The following is a 13,606-nucleotide window of genomic DNA, read 5'->3' on the forward strand; positions in this document are numbered from 1 at the left end:
GCTGGATTCTCGTGGAGGATGGGACCTTGTCGCAGCAGGTCCCTGTGCAGAGGCAGGGGTAGAGGATACCCTGCCAGTAATCTTCTCATGTCTGCGTACCAGGGTCTTCTTGGCCAGTCCAGGGCCACCAGAAGAACTAGGCCTCTGTGCCGCTGAATCTTGTGTATAATGGCACCCAGCAGGGGCCATGGGGGAAAGGCATATAGCAGGATCTCCTGAGGCCATGGCTGTACCAGGGCGTCGATCCCCTGGGATAGAGGATCTCGCCTGCGACTGAAATATCTGGGTACTTGAGCGTTGGACCTGTCCGCTAGTAGGTCCATGCCCGGCGTCCCCCACTGATCCGTGATCATCTGGAAGGCCGTGGATGACAGCTGCCATTCCCCCCGGGGTTAGGCTTTCTCTGCTGAGGAAGTCTGCCGTGGCATTGTCCTTCCCGGCGATGTGGACGGCGGAGATGTCCTGCAGATTTGCTTCCGCCCAAGCCATCAGGGGGGCTATTTCTAAGGATACCTGTCGGCTTCTGGTTCCGCCCTGTCGGTTGATGTATGCCACCGTGGTGGCATTGTCCGACATCACTCTGACTGCTCTGTTGCGAAGTCTGTGGGCAAATCGCAGGCATGCTAACCTGACTGCCCGTGCCTCTAGTCGGTTGATGTTCCACCCCGACTCTTCTCTGTTCCACCGCCCTTGGGTGGTTAGTTCTTCCCAGTGTGCTCCCCAGCCGCTCAGGCTGGCATCTGTAGTGAGCAGGGTCCAGGTTGGAGAGGACATTTTTGACCCCCGGCTCATGCGGCCGGGCTGCAGCCACCACCGTAACTGATGCCGTACTCTGGCCGGTAGAGGTAGATGCACGGTGTAGTTCTGTAATCGTGGGCTCCACCTAGATAGAAGGACGCGTTGTAACGGTCTCATATGAGCCCGCGCCCATGGTACCACTTCCAGAGTGGAGGCCATTAGGCCGAGGACCTGTAGGTAATCCCAAGCTGTGGGCTGGGTGGCGCTCAGCAAAGTCTGCAAATGATTCCGGAGTTTTAATTTCCTCTTGGAGGTCAGGCTGACTTTGTCTCCCTGGGTGTTGAATCGGACTCTGAGGTATTCCAGCAACTGCGAAGGCTGTAGAGAACTCTTGTTTGTGTTGACTACCCATCCTAGGCTTTCTAGAAGAGATATAACTCTGTTGGTTGCCCGGTGGCTCTCCTCCGGTGACTTTGCCCTGATCAGCCAATCGTCTAGGTAGGGATGGACGAGGATTCCTTCCTTCCTGAGTGACGCCGCCACCACTACTATTACCTTGGTAAAGGTCTGTAGCGCAGTGGCTAACCCGAAGGGTAGAGCCCGGAACTGAAAGTGTTGTCCCAGGACTTTGAAGCGTAAGTAGCGCTGATGATCCCGATGGATTGGGATATGCAAGTAAGCTTCTGACAGATCCAGGGATGTGAGATACTCCCCTGGCTGTATGGCACTTCGGACTGACTGCAGAGTTTCCATGCGAAATCCTGGGACCCTTAAGTGCCGGTTGACCGACTTGAGGTCCAGGACGGGTCTGAAGGTGCCCCCCTTCTTTGGCACGATGAAATAAATGGAGTAATGCCCAGAATTTATCTCCCATGCAGGCACTGGGATTATGGCGTTTAGGGACAGGAGCCTTCCCAAGGTAGCTTCCAGCGCCGCCCTCTTGAGGGGCTGACAAGGAGATTCCACAAACTTGTCCGGAGGGAGGTGAAGGGAGTCCAGGTAATACCCTTCCCGGACCATGGCGAGGACCCACTGGTCCGAAGTAATCTTGACCCATCTGCGGTAGAATAGGGTTAGCCTGCCCCCTATGGCTTAGTCCCCCAGATGGGTCGGCTGATTCTCATTGTGGGGTGTGGCCGGGACATGAACCCGAGCCGGTTCCCCGCTTGCTGTGCCTGGTCCGAAAGGACTGGTTCCTGGTCTGAGAACGAGGTGCTTGGTAGCGAGTCCTGTAAGGGTTGAAGCGTTGAGAGCTTCTAACTCTGGATGGCCTAGGAAAAGAGCGCTGGTTCCTCCTTGACTTGTCTTCTGGTAGACAGGGCAATGGAGAGGCGCCCCATTTGTTAGCCAGTTTCTTGAGGTCGCTGCCGAACAGGAGGGATCCCTTAAAGGGCATTCTGGTAAGGCGCGTCTTGGAGGAGGAGTCGGCTGACCAATTTCGTAGCCAGAGCTGTCTCCTGGCTGCCATTGAGGATGACACTCCTTTGGCTGCCGTATGGACTAGGTCGGAGGCAGCGTCAGTGAGGAACGAGAGGGCTGATTCCATTTCTTCTCCCGGGGTGTTGTTCCTGGCTTGTGATAAACAGGAACGCGTCACCACGGTGCAGCAGGTCGCAATTCATAGGGACATGGCTGCCACCTCAAAGGCTTGTTTCAGAATGGCGTCCATGCGCCATTCTTGTGCATCCTTGCGGGCCGCCCCTCCCTCCACCGGAATGGTGGTGTGCTTCACAATTGCGCAAACTATGGCATCTACCTTAGGGCACGCCAGCAGCTCCTTGGTTGCCGGGTCCAGGGGGTACATGCCAGACAAGGACCGACCCCCTTTGAATGAGGCCTCCGGCGCATTCCACTCGAGATCGATTAGCTGCTGTGCTGCTTGTAGGAGGGGGAAGTGGTGGGCCGTTTGACGAAGGCCTTCCAGCAGGGGGTTCATCCTAGGTACCCCTGGGGTGCCGTGGCCCGGGATAGCCAGCTCCGTCAGGCATTGAGAGACCAGGTCTGGGAGATCCTCCTTAAGAAAGAAGCGTCTCATGGTTCGATACGGCTCTATCCCCGAGGGAAGTTCTCCCTCCTCGGGGAGCTCTTCTTCTTCCACAGAGCAATCTGAATCCCCATAAGTGGGGCTTCTGGGTGGCGGGTGGCCGTGCCTAGGTCTTGAGGGTCCAGGGGTAGGGTCATCCGGTACGTATGGGTCCGTTCGGGGATCAGACTGCATCTTGACAAAGGCGTGAATCCCCTTGAATAATTCCACCCATGAAAGCGAAGCAGGTTCTAGCCTTAGGGGCACCAGGTCTCTAGGGTTCCCTGGCTGCTCACCGCGGCCTGCTAGGTCCGGGGTGTTCCCTGAGGAACTAGCCATTACGCTGGGCTGGGACCGGCCCTGGCCTGGAACTCCCAGGGCCTCCTCACATTGGGTACATAGGGAGTCTGCTTCCTCACTCTGTGTGGCTCTGAGGTGGCATGCTGAGCAGAGGCCTAGAGCTCTTATGCCTGATTCTGGAGGCGCCGGCTCTGCGGACGCATGGGCTCTCATATGCTCCATCGCGTCTGTTATCTCTATGCGCTTTGTAATATGCGCGAAGGTGTGCGCCTATCAACGTGCGCCTATCAACGTGCGATTATCAACGTGCGCCTATCAACGTGCGCCTATCAACATGCGCCTCTGAACGTACGCCTCTGAACGTGCGCCTCTCAACGTGCGCCTCTCAACGTGCGCTTAGCAACGTGCGCCTATCAACGTGCGCCTATCAACGTGCGCTTAGCAGCGTGCGCCTATCAACGTGCGCCTATCAATGTGCACCTATCAACGTGCACCTATCAACTATCAATGTGCGCCCAATATTTTCGGGCGGCTAACATACGCGCCTGTCGCCTGTGCGCCGAGTCCAGTCTGAGCGCTAGGGCGAGGCGGCGAACCAGGGCAGATGGTGACGGCGAGCAGGCAGGCAAATGGCGACCTCCTAGGTGGGCTGCCACGCAGGCAGACCCCGCTAATCCTCGCTTCCTCAGAGACCAGCAAGTAAAGATGTACGCCTTACCTGATCTTCGGTGCTTCCCGCTGCAACCCGGGCGGTCTCTGGCTGTGGGGGGAGAGGGTGATTACCGTCACCGCCGCGCTCGAGGAAGTGCACCCGCTGCCTCTAGGCCACGCCTGAACTCGTCTCGCTTGGGGGCCAAGTCCTCACCGCGAACGGATTGGGACTGAGGCTGCCTCAATGCCGCGCCCGAGCCCTTCTCACTCGGGGGCTAGGTCCCTGCCGCGAGTCGGCCACCGGACCGAGGCTTGTACCTCCGAGGGACCACGGAAATCACCTCGGGAAACTCAACTGGGGGAGGGACCCGATGGTATCACCGCAGGAGTGTGGGGCTCGTCTTCAGGTAGGACTTCTATGAATTTAGTCGTTAGAATTTGGAAAAATGCTCAGCGAGCGTGAGGTAGCTCCAAACTGCTTTGGAGACGGAAATTACTGAGCGCCTGCACTTCCTGCAGGGGTATATGTACTACGTGCTGACGTCAGATCCGTCTCCAACTGCTAGCACGAGCACACTATACCCATTTGTAATGAGTCCATCTGCTACACGCTAGGAAATCCATGTTTATATCAAAAACAAACAGGATATGAGAGCACAATAATTCTAAAAAGTGCAAGATTGATATATCTAATAAGGGTGTCAGCAAGCAGGGACGCCAGTGTAAGATCACCTCTACGGTGTTTGCCTGGTCCTCTCTATCATCCACCCAAAATAAATTTTTAGATATAGTGGAAAGAAATGTGCTTTTTGTATTTTTTTAACCTTGCATTTAAAAATCAACAGTTAGAAGAAACGACAATGTTCACTATCAGTCCCTTGTAGATGTAATAGAAACACTCTGTAAATAATAGAGCGAATCCCGACATCAGTTGATGTTTCAGTTTCACTACATCAGGGGGTAAGGGACTTATCTTGAATCTGAAATCTTCCAAATATAGTGAAGTGCACTTCTGTTGAATATCCTCCATGGGAGTCAGCACAATCAGACAAGGGGCTCCTCCGCAGTCTGCTGGATGTACCTATTGCAGTTCGCCACCTTGATCTTTAACTGGGCCATTATGTCCTGGTATCTGTGGGCCACCTGCTCCCCACTGCATCTCACCTGCTGCGCCTTGAGATTGCCTGGGTGATGGTGCACCAGATCTGGTTCTTGGCTGTCCTCGAGGTCTTGGCCACATGGATGCTGAACAACATGGCATAATTTTCCAAGACCCCAGCGATGATCATTTCGTTGTCCTCTGGACTGAACTTCAAAGCCCTGAGACAAACACACCCTGCTGCCTGGCTGCCTGAAGGGGGTGCCACGTCTGCTTCCAGAGAGGTGTCCTCCCTTTCCTCACTCTCCACCCCCTCCTGCACCTGCCCTACCATCTCCCCTCCCCCTGCCCTTTCTGTCTATCCTTAGCCTGTTGTCCTCCACCCACTGGACTCTTCTGCCTATCCCTTTCCCCCTCCTGCCTCCTCTTATGCCTTGCCCCCTCCCTATCTCTACTCCTCTTCTTGTCCCTACTCCTTCTCCTTCCCCTAGCACTCCTGCCCTCATTCTCCTTCCTCCTCTTCTCCTCATGTCTTTCACACTCCATCCTCTCCATTCTTCAACACCACCATGTCTCACCAGTTCTCCTCCATCTCACCACCACTCCTCACCACTCCTCCTCTGCCTCACCACACCTCACCACTCCTCCTCTGCCTCACCACCATGCCTCATCACTTCTCCTCACTACATCTTGTCACTCCTCCTCCTCAGCACCATGTCTCACCACTCCTCCTCACCACTCTTTCTCCGCCTCCCCCAAACACAAAGACAGACAAACAGAACCAACTAACAAAAACTTTCACGCACACAGATCAAGATAATAGACCAAGGAAAAGGGAAACTATGAGAAACAAGCCACAGGACACCACACTCAGAAATTGTTAACTACCTCCAATTAACTACCAGCTATCACCTACTCAACTCTCTTCTCTCTCCTAACGCCTGACATATCCTAAAATATGCAGCTGCAGGAAGCCAATATATATAAACTAGAAAAATAACGCACCGTGCACTGATCTACTAACGCCACTTATAATGACGCATGACCCGCAAACGCAATGCGCTACATGCTGACGCGACGTGCGATGTGATAAAGTAACGCAACATGCGTAAATTGCCTATGCTATGCAGTAGACAGGAAATTAGCCTAATCATGCCCTTTTTTTTTTTTATTGTGGGTGCTATTTCTGCAAAATTTACAGCAATTTGATGAATCTAGGCCTTAGCTGGCTAAATTCTAGCTGGATATCTTATTAGTTGACTTGAATTTAGTCAGATAAGTGCCCAAAAAGTTAATTAATTCAGCTAACTTCATTATTATTAGTCAATAACTTAGGCTCAAAAAGGTCAAATTTTAAAAGGTCCAATAGCCTAACTTTGTGAGTTAGATGACTAGCTATGTTTCTTAGAAAACTGCTAGGGCTGAGAAGCTAAATTTAGCAACTCAAAAACTGAGCTTCCTCAGAAGTATTCCCAGCTTGAGAGTGGAGATGGGTGCACTTAAAGTAGATTTTAAAATGAGTGTGTGCATGTCCATGTGCATGTGGTTCCCGGCGCGCGCACATGAATGTGATCATTTTATAATATGCACGCATGTTATAAAATACGATGTCTGCTCACACATGTGTGCCAGATTTTAACATAAAATAAAATATTCTGTCCTCCCCCCAATATCTTATTTACTTTATTGTAATTTTTAGTCATCTTATTTTAGTTATTTTTAACTTATGTCTTCTTTTATCTTGTGGATGTACCCTTATTTTAATTCTTAGTTATGTTTGTGATATAAGATTATGTACGTTTACTATGTAAACCATTTTGATTACTCCCGTATAAAAAACGGTATATAAAATGCTTTAAATAAATAAAATAAAATAAATAAACATCTGCACACGCATGTGCGGACGGCCCACGACTTGTGTGCACAGAGGGGGGACATTTTCAAAAGTTTGCGCAGTGACGCGATCGGGCCTTTGCCCAGTTTCCTCCCAGTCCACCCTAATTAAGGAGCGGACTGGGAGGAAACTTTCCTTTAGCCTATCTACCCTTCCTCCCTTTTCTCTTCTCTTCCCCAAGCCCTAAACTAACCCTACTTATCCCCCTTTTTAAAATTTTCATACTGCTCCTCGGCAGCAGAAGTAAACTCTGCGTGCGACCAGCTCCTGGCATGTGCTTCCGCAGCACAGCAGCTAATGGCGCTGTCCCAGCCCACCCCCTGCCCCTACCTTCCCACCCAGACCATGCTTCCCCGGCCTACCTCTTTTGCAGGGCCCGGGACTTCTGCGTGCAATGGGGATTACGCGCCTGCCCGGGCAGTTCTAAAATGTGTGCAGTATGCGCAAGGCCCGGCCACGTGCATAACCCCCCCAGTTTTTATGCGTGTGGCCCTTTTAAAATTGGGCCTTTAGCCAATAGCACTAATTTTCAATACTAGGTAGCTAGGTTTAGTCACCTACCTGCAGCACAAAGACAGGTATAAATCTAAGTGGCCAAATTTTATCTTCCTAGATTAAGGTAAATTTTCACAATACGAGTTTGCCAAACACTAACCAGTCAAAATTTGGATGATTAGAATAGCTACTCAGCCCACGCTAAAAATTTATCCTGATTATATAAATTGACTTTCCAAAATGTCAACAGGAAAATAAAACTCACTGTCGGATTTTTCATGACTCCCATGGGGGCAATTTTAAAAGAGATCTCAACAGATATATAGGTGTTTACGTATGGAAAAAAAACCCTTTGAAAATTGGGCAACCCCCTCACCAGGAAGTTGTCCACAGCCCACTTACTTTTCCCCTTGAAGAAAAGGAACGGCAATGGGGGTAGGCTTATGGCCAATCTGTTAAAGTTGCATCAGTACAATTTAGGATTTTCAATGGGAAACTCGAGGAGTTTCTCTTTGAAAACTTGTTTGCAACTTTAATCAACAACATTCATCATGCTATTTAATAAACCATAAGTGTCAATTCAATTAGTTATGATAGAATTCTAGTTGTATAATACTGTTCATTTGATGCCTGCAGTTCACACTGTTTTCAACAGTTGAAACAAATGTACTCACCTTCTAGTTTTGTAATACAGTTATCATCAAATGAGAGTTCTTCTAGACTAATGCAGTGTTCTAGTCCTTCAATTTTGCTGATATTATTGTTATTAAATGATGCCCATCGTAAATTCTCCAACTTTTCCAAATGGTTAATTTTGGAAAGCTTTTGACTATCCAGATTTAAAGCAGTAATCTGTAAGTAAAATCATTTTTTAATTGTTATTCCACTTAAAAAGAAATTATCAAATATGATTTTTTTTTAATTCTGCACTTCGCTACTTAACCAGCTATATTCACTATTTAACCATCTGTATTCTTTTGATTATAGCCAGTTAAAGCTAAAGTTAACCGGGAAAATGTTCCCGGTTAACTTTAGATCTGCTCTCAGACATGTCTAAAGCCTAGAATTTGCTGCACAACATATCTGGATAACTCCAAATATCAGAGTTCAACTGAATATGTTATTTGGCTGACTCATTCCTGCCCTGGAAGGTTCCCCAACATGCCCCTTGCTTATTTGGTTAAATCTTAGCCATATAGGGCCTCATTTTCTAAAGTATTGCAGGCCTGCGATACTTTAGGGAATGAGGGGCGGGCCTGCGCTAGCCGGCAGTAATGCTGCCGGTTTCGCACCCAATAGCGCCACCATAGAAGGTGTAGCTATTGGGCGCAAACTCGTCGTCCGCGGCATCTTCGCGGACTCGGCCCCGGTGACGCCCCAACTCCTCCTCTTCCGGGGCAGACTCCGCTCCCATTTTGGTATCGCACGTGATAAGGGACTTTTCGCGTGCGAAACGTCCCTTATCGCGTGCGATCCCTATGGAAAATGAGGCCCATAATGACTTATCCAGCTACCCTTTAGCCAGATAAGCAAGGGAAATATTCAAAACTTGCTATTTAGACAGAACTTGTGAGTTATTCGTCTAAATGGACTTGAATATTGAATTCTGCATTGTTTTGTTAATGTTTGAATGTTTAGTCAGTTGAAGCTCAATGGAGTCAGCTGGAAGTGATGCAGTGAATATCCATGTATTAGCAGCATGTACATGTAGATATAAATGTGGAGAGTATGCATGCAGTTTCCTTTTCGCATACACATTTTATCAGCAGAAAAAAAAGGGCAAGCTGGGGCATGCTTCAAAAGTGCGCATGGGAGGTACTATTTTGTATGAGATATACACACATATATTACCAAACTTATTTGTGCACCTTTATACTAGGGATGTGCTTTCATTTTTAATGACATAGGCAATGTGAACGATATTGCCTATTTCATTTCATATCGTTTTTAAAACAAATGATAAAAAATTAATGAAATTTTGAGTTTAAGTTTTTCATTTAATGCACACTATTTTGAGCTAGTGCACACTAAGTTTGATTTAGTGTGCACAATTTTAGTACACACTATTACAACCAATGCTCCCTCTAAGCTGAGCATGTTGTACATGGGTGCACACTTTTACCACAGCCATGCACAGTTTTCTCCCCTAGCATAGGAAGACCAGCAGGGCTATGGTGGCGCTCATCTCACTGCGGCCCAAAGCAGAGAAGAGGCTGGCGGCGCCCTGGTGGAGCTCATTGTACTGCAGCCCCAAAGCAGAAGAGAGCCCATTGGGGGCCGTGGTGGAGTGCATCCCATCGCAGCTCAAAGCAGAAGAGGAAGGTAGTGCATCTCTTTGCACCATGACCCGAAGCAGAAGAGAGGACATTGGCAACTTCCTGGAGCTCATCCCACTGCAGCCCAAAGTAAGAGGAGGCTGTGCACATTTGGGTGTCTGTGTGTGAGACTGTGAACAAGTGTATGTTTGTGTGAGAACTTGTGTGCATGTGTGTGTGTGCCTATATGAGAGTCTGGTTGAAAGTCTGTGCGAAAGCTTGTGTACCAGTGTACATGTGTATGTTTATATTCTGTGTGAGAGCCTGTGTGCATGTCTGTGTGAGAACCTATGTGCATGTGTGTGTATATGTCTGCATGAGATCCTATGTGCAATGCATGTATGTGTGTATGTCTGTAACAGAGTCTGTGTGAAAGCTTGTATACCTTTGTGCATGCATGTATGTCTCTGTGAGAGCCTATGTGTATGTGTGTGTATGCCTGTGAGAACCTATGTATCACACATAGGCTCTAAGCTGCTCATGTATGCATCTACACACTTTTCCCACAGCTGTGCAAATCTTTTCTCACCAGCGTAAGAAGACCAGCGGGCCTGTGGTGGAACTAATCCCACCATGGCCTGAATCAGAGAAGAAGCCGGCGGATCCATGGTGGAGCTCATCCTGCTGTGACCCGAAATAGAAGAGAGGCCATTGGGGGCTACAGTGGAGCTCATCCTACCTTGGCCCAAAGGAGAGAAGAGGCTGTTGGGGGGCAAGGGGGAGCTCCTTCCACCATGGCCTGAAGTAAGGGCCTACATGTGTGTGTCTGTGTGAGAGTTTGTGTGAATGCTTGTGTGTATGTATGTCTGTGTGAGAGCCTGCGTGTTTGTATGTCTATGTGAAAGCCTGTATGTGTGAAAGCCTGTGTGCATGTGTATATATATGTCTCTGTGAAGCCCTGTGTGCATGTGTATGTGCCTGTGAGAGCCAGTGTGTCACACATTGACTCTTCAAGGCATGCACACATACACTTAGAGGTGAATTTTAAAAGCCTGATGCGTGCATTAATTAAGGGATGCGAGAAGAAATAAGGCTCGCAAGTGCTGAGCGGATTTTAAAAGGCGCTGAGATAATGCACATTTCTCCTGCAGCGCACACATCTTGATAGTTTTCAAAAAGGGGGCTTGCCTAAAGTCCTTGGTGGTCCAGCGGGGGTCCCGGAAGCGATGTCTCCCTCTCGGGCCGTTGGCTGCCACTAATCAAAATGGCGCTGATGGCCCTTTGCCCTTACCATGTGACAGGGGCTATCAGTGCCATTGGCCAGCCCCTGTCACATGGTAGGAGCAATGGATGGCTTAAGAACATAAGAAATTGTCATACTGGATCAGACCAAGGGTCCATCAAGTCCAGCTTCCTGTTTCCAACAGTGGCCAATCCAGGCTACAAGTACCTGGCAAGTACCCAAACACTAAGTAGATTCCATGCTACTGATGCCAGTAATAGCAGTGGCTATTCCCTAAGGGGCAGATTTTCAAAGGGTTACTTACAAACATTACTTACGCGCGTAACCCTGAAAACCTGCTCCTGCGCGCGCAGAGCCTATTTTGCATAGGCTCAGTGGTGCGCGCAAGCCCCAGGACGCACATATGTCCCGGGGCTTTGAAAAAGGGGCGGGAAGGGGGCGGGGGCTTGGGCATGGTGTCGGTCCAGGGGTGGGACCGAGGTCTCTGGTGCAGCGGCTATGCCGGGGGATGGCTGGTGCGTGCAAGATTTGCCTGCCAGAGGCAGGCGTAAAAATTGAAACAAGGTGAGGGGGGGATTTAGGTAGGGCTGGGGGTGGGTTAGATAGGGGAAAGGAGGGGAAGGTGGGGGGGAGCGGAATGAGGAAAGCCTTTGGGGCTCCCCTAGGGCTCGGAGCGAGCAAGTTGCACAAGTGTGCACCCCCTTGCGCGTTCTGACCCCGGATTTTATAACATGCGCGCACAAATGTACCCCGCGCGCACTTCTTTTAAAATCTACCCTGTTGCTATTTATTGTTTTCTTACTGTATAACTTGTTACTTGTAAAGCATTGTGCTATGTTATTGTTTTCTGTAAACCGAGGTGATGTAGACCTTTACGTACTGCGGTATATAAAAAATCTCCAATAAATAAATAAATAAATAAATAAATACCCCACAGTCAACTTGATTAATAGCAGTTAATGGACTTCTCCTCTAAGAACTTATCCAAACCTTTTTTAAACCCAGCTACACTAACTGCACTAATCACATCCTCTGGCAACAAATTCCAGAGCTTAACTGTACGTTGAGTGAAAAAGAATTTTCTTCGATTTGTTTTAAATGTGTACTTGCTAACTTCATGGAATGCCCCCTAGTCCTTATTTTATCCGAAAGAGTAAATAACCAATTCACATTTACCCATTCTAGATCTCTCATGATTTTACAGACCTCTATCATATCCCCTCTCAGCCGTCTCTTATCCAGGCTGAACAGCCCTAACTTCTTTAGCCTTTCCTCATAGGGGAGCTGTTCCACCCCCTTTATCATTTTGGTCGCCCTTCTCTATACCTTCTCCAGTGTAACTATATATTTTTTTTGAGATGCGGCAACCAGAATTGTACACAGTACTCAAGGTGCGGTCTCACCATGGAGTGATACAAAGACATTATAACATTTTCCGTTTTATCCACCATTCTTTTCTTAATAATTCCTAACATTCTGTTTGCTTTTTTGACTGCTGCAGCACACTGAGCAGACGATTTCAATGTATTATCCACTATGATGCCTAGATATCTTTCCTGGGTGGTAGCTCCTAATATGGAACCTAATATCGTGTAACTACAGCATAGGTTAAGAAGTAACGGTGGTGGGGCCACTTGGCAACAGTGATCATAACATGATCAAATTTAAACTAATAACTGGAAGGGGGACAATAAGTAAATCTGCAGCTCTAACACTAAATTTTAAAAAGGGAAACTTTGATAAGATGAGGAAAATAGTTAGAAAAAAACTGAAAGGTGCAGCTGCAAAGGTTAAAAGTGTTCAACAGGCTTGGACATTGTTCAAAAATACAATCCTAGAGGCGCAGTCCATATGTATTCCGCGCATTAAGAAAGGTGGAAGGAAGGCAAAACGATTACCGTCATGGTTAAAAGGTGAGGTGAAAGAGGCTATTTTAGCCAAAAAAAATCCTTCAAAAATTGGAAGAAGGATCCATCTGAAGAAAATAGGATAAAACATAAGCATTGTCAAGGTAAGTGTAAAACATTGATAAGACAGGCGAAGAGAGAATTTGAAATGAAGTTGGCCATAGAGGCAAAAACTCATAATAAAAACTTTTTATTTATTTATTTATTTATTTATTTATTTATTTTTAATTTTTATATACCGATGTTCCTGTAAAGAATACATATCGCACCGGTTTACAAGGAACTGAACAGTCGCCTCCAGGGCGGAAATACATTAAAACAGTCGCCTCAAGGCAGAATACATTAACACAAGTATATATATAAATATATATATATATATATATATATATATACAAGTATACATATATATTTTTAAAATATATCCGAAGCAAGAAACCTGTGAGGGAGTCGGTTGGACCATTAGATGACAGAGGGGTTAAAGGGGCTCTTAGGGAAGATAAGGCCATTGCAGAAAGACTAAATGAATTCTTTGCCTCTGTGTTTACTAATGAGGATGTTGGGGAGATACCAGTTCCGGAGATGGTTTTCAGGGGTGATGACTCAGAGGAACTGAACGAAATCACTGTGAACCTGGAAGATGTAGTAGGCCAGATTGACAAACTAAAGAGTAGCAAATCACCTGGACCGGATGGTATGCATCCTAGGGTTCTGAAGGAACTAAAAAATGAAATTTCTGATCTATTAGTTAAAATTTGTAACCTATCATTAAAATCATCCATTGTACCTGAAGACTGGAGGGTGGCCAATGTAACCCCAATATTTAAAAAAGGCTCCAGGGGCGATTCGGGTAATTATAGACCAGTGAGCCTGACTTCAGTGCCGGGAAAAATAGTGGAAACTATTCTCAAGATCAAAATTGTAGAGCATATAGAAAGACATGATTTAATGGGACATAGTCAACATGGATTTACCCAAGGGAAGTCTTGCCTAACAAATCTGCT

The 13,606-nt window shown here is 47.6% G+C and overlaps 1 protein-coding gene across 1 annotated transcript in view; it reads right to left on the reverse strand.

The window, feature by feature from the left end:
- LRRC9 (leucine rich repeat containing 9) overlaps positions 1-13,606 on the reverse strand; it is a 1,004,248-nt gene that overhangs the window by 349,003 nt on the left and 641,639 nt on the right. The window contains 1 exon segment of the mRNA XM_029598189.1: positions 7,875-8,052. Coding sequence (XP_029454049.1) covers positions 7,875-8,052 — 178 coding nt within the window.

Source organism: Rhinatrema bivittatum, chromosome 4 (genome assembly GCF_901001135.1).
Source record: "Rhinatrema bivittatum chromosome 4, aRhiBiv1.1, whole genome shotgun sequence".
Taxonomy (NCBI): domain Eukaryota; kingdom Metazoa; phylum Chordata; class Amphibia; order Gymnophiona; family Rhinatrematidae; genus Rhinatrema; species Rhinatrema bivittatum.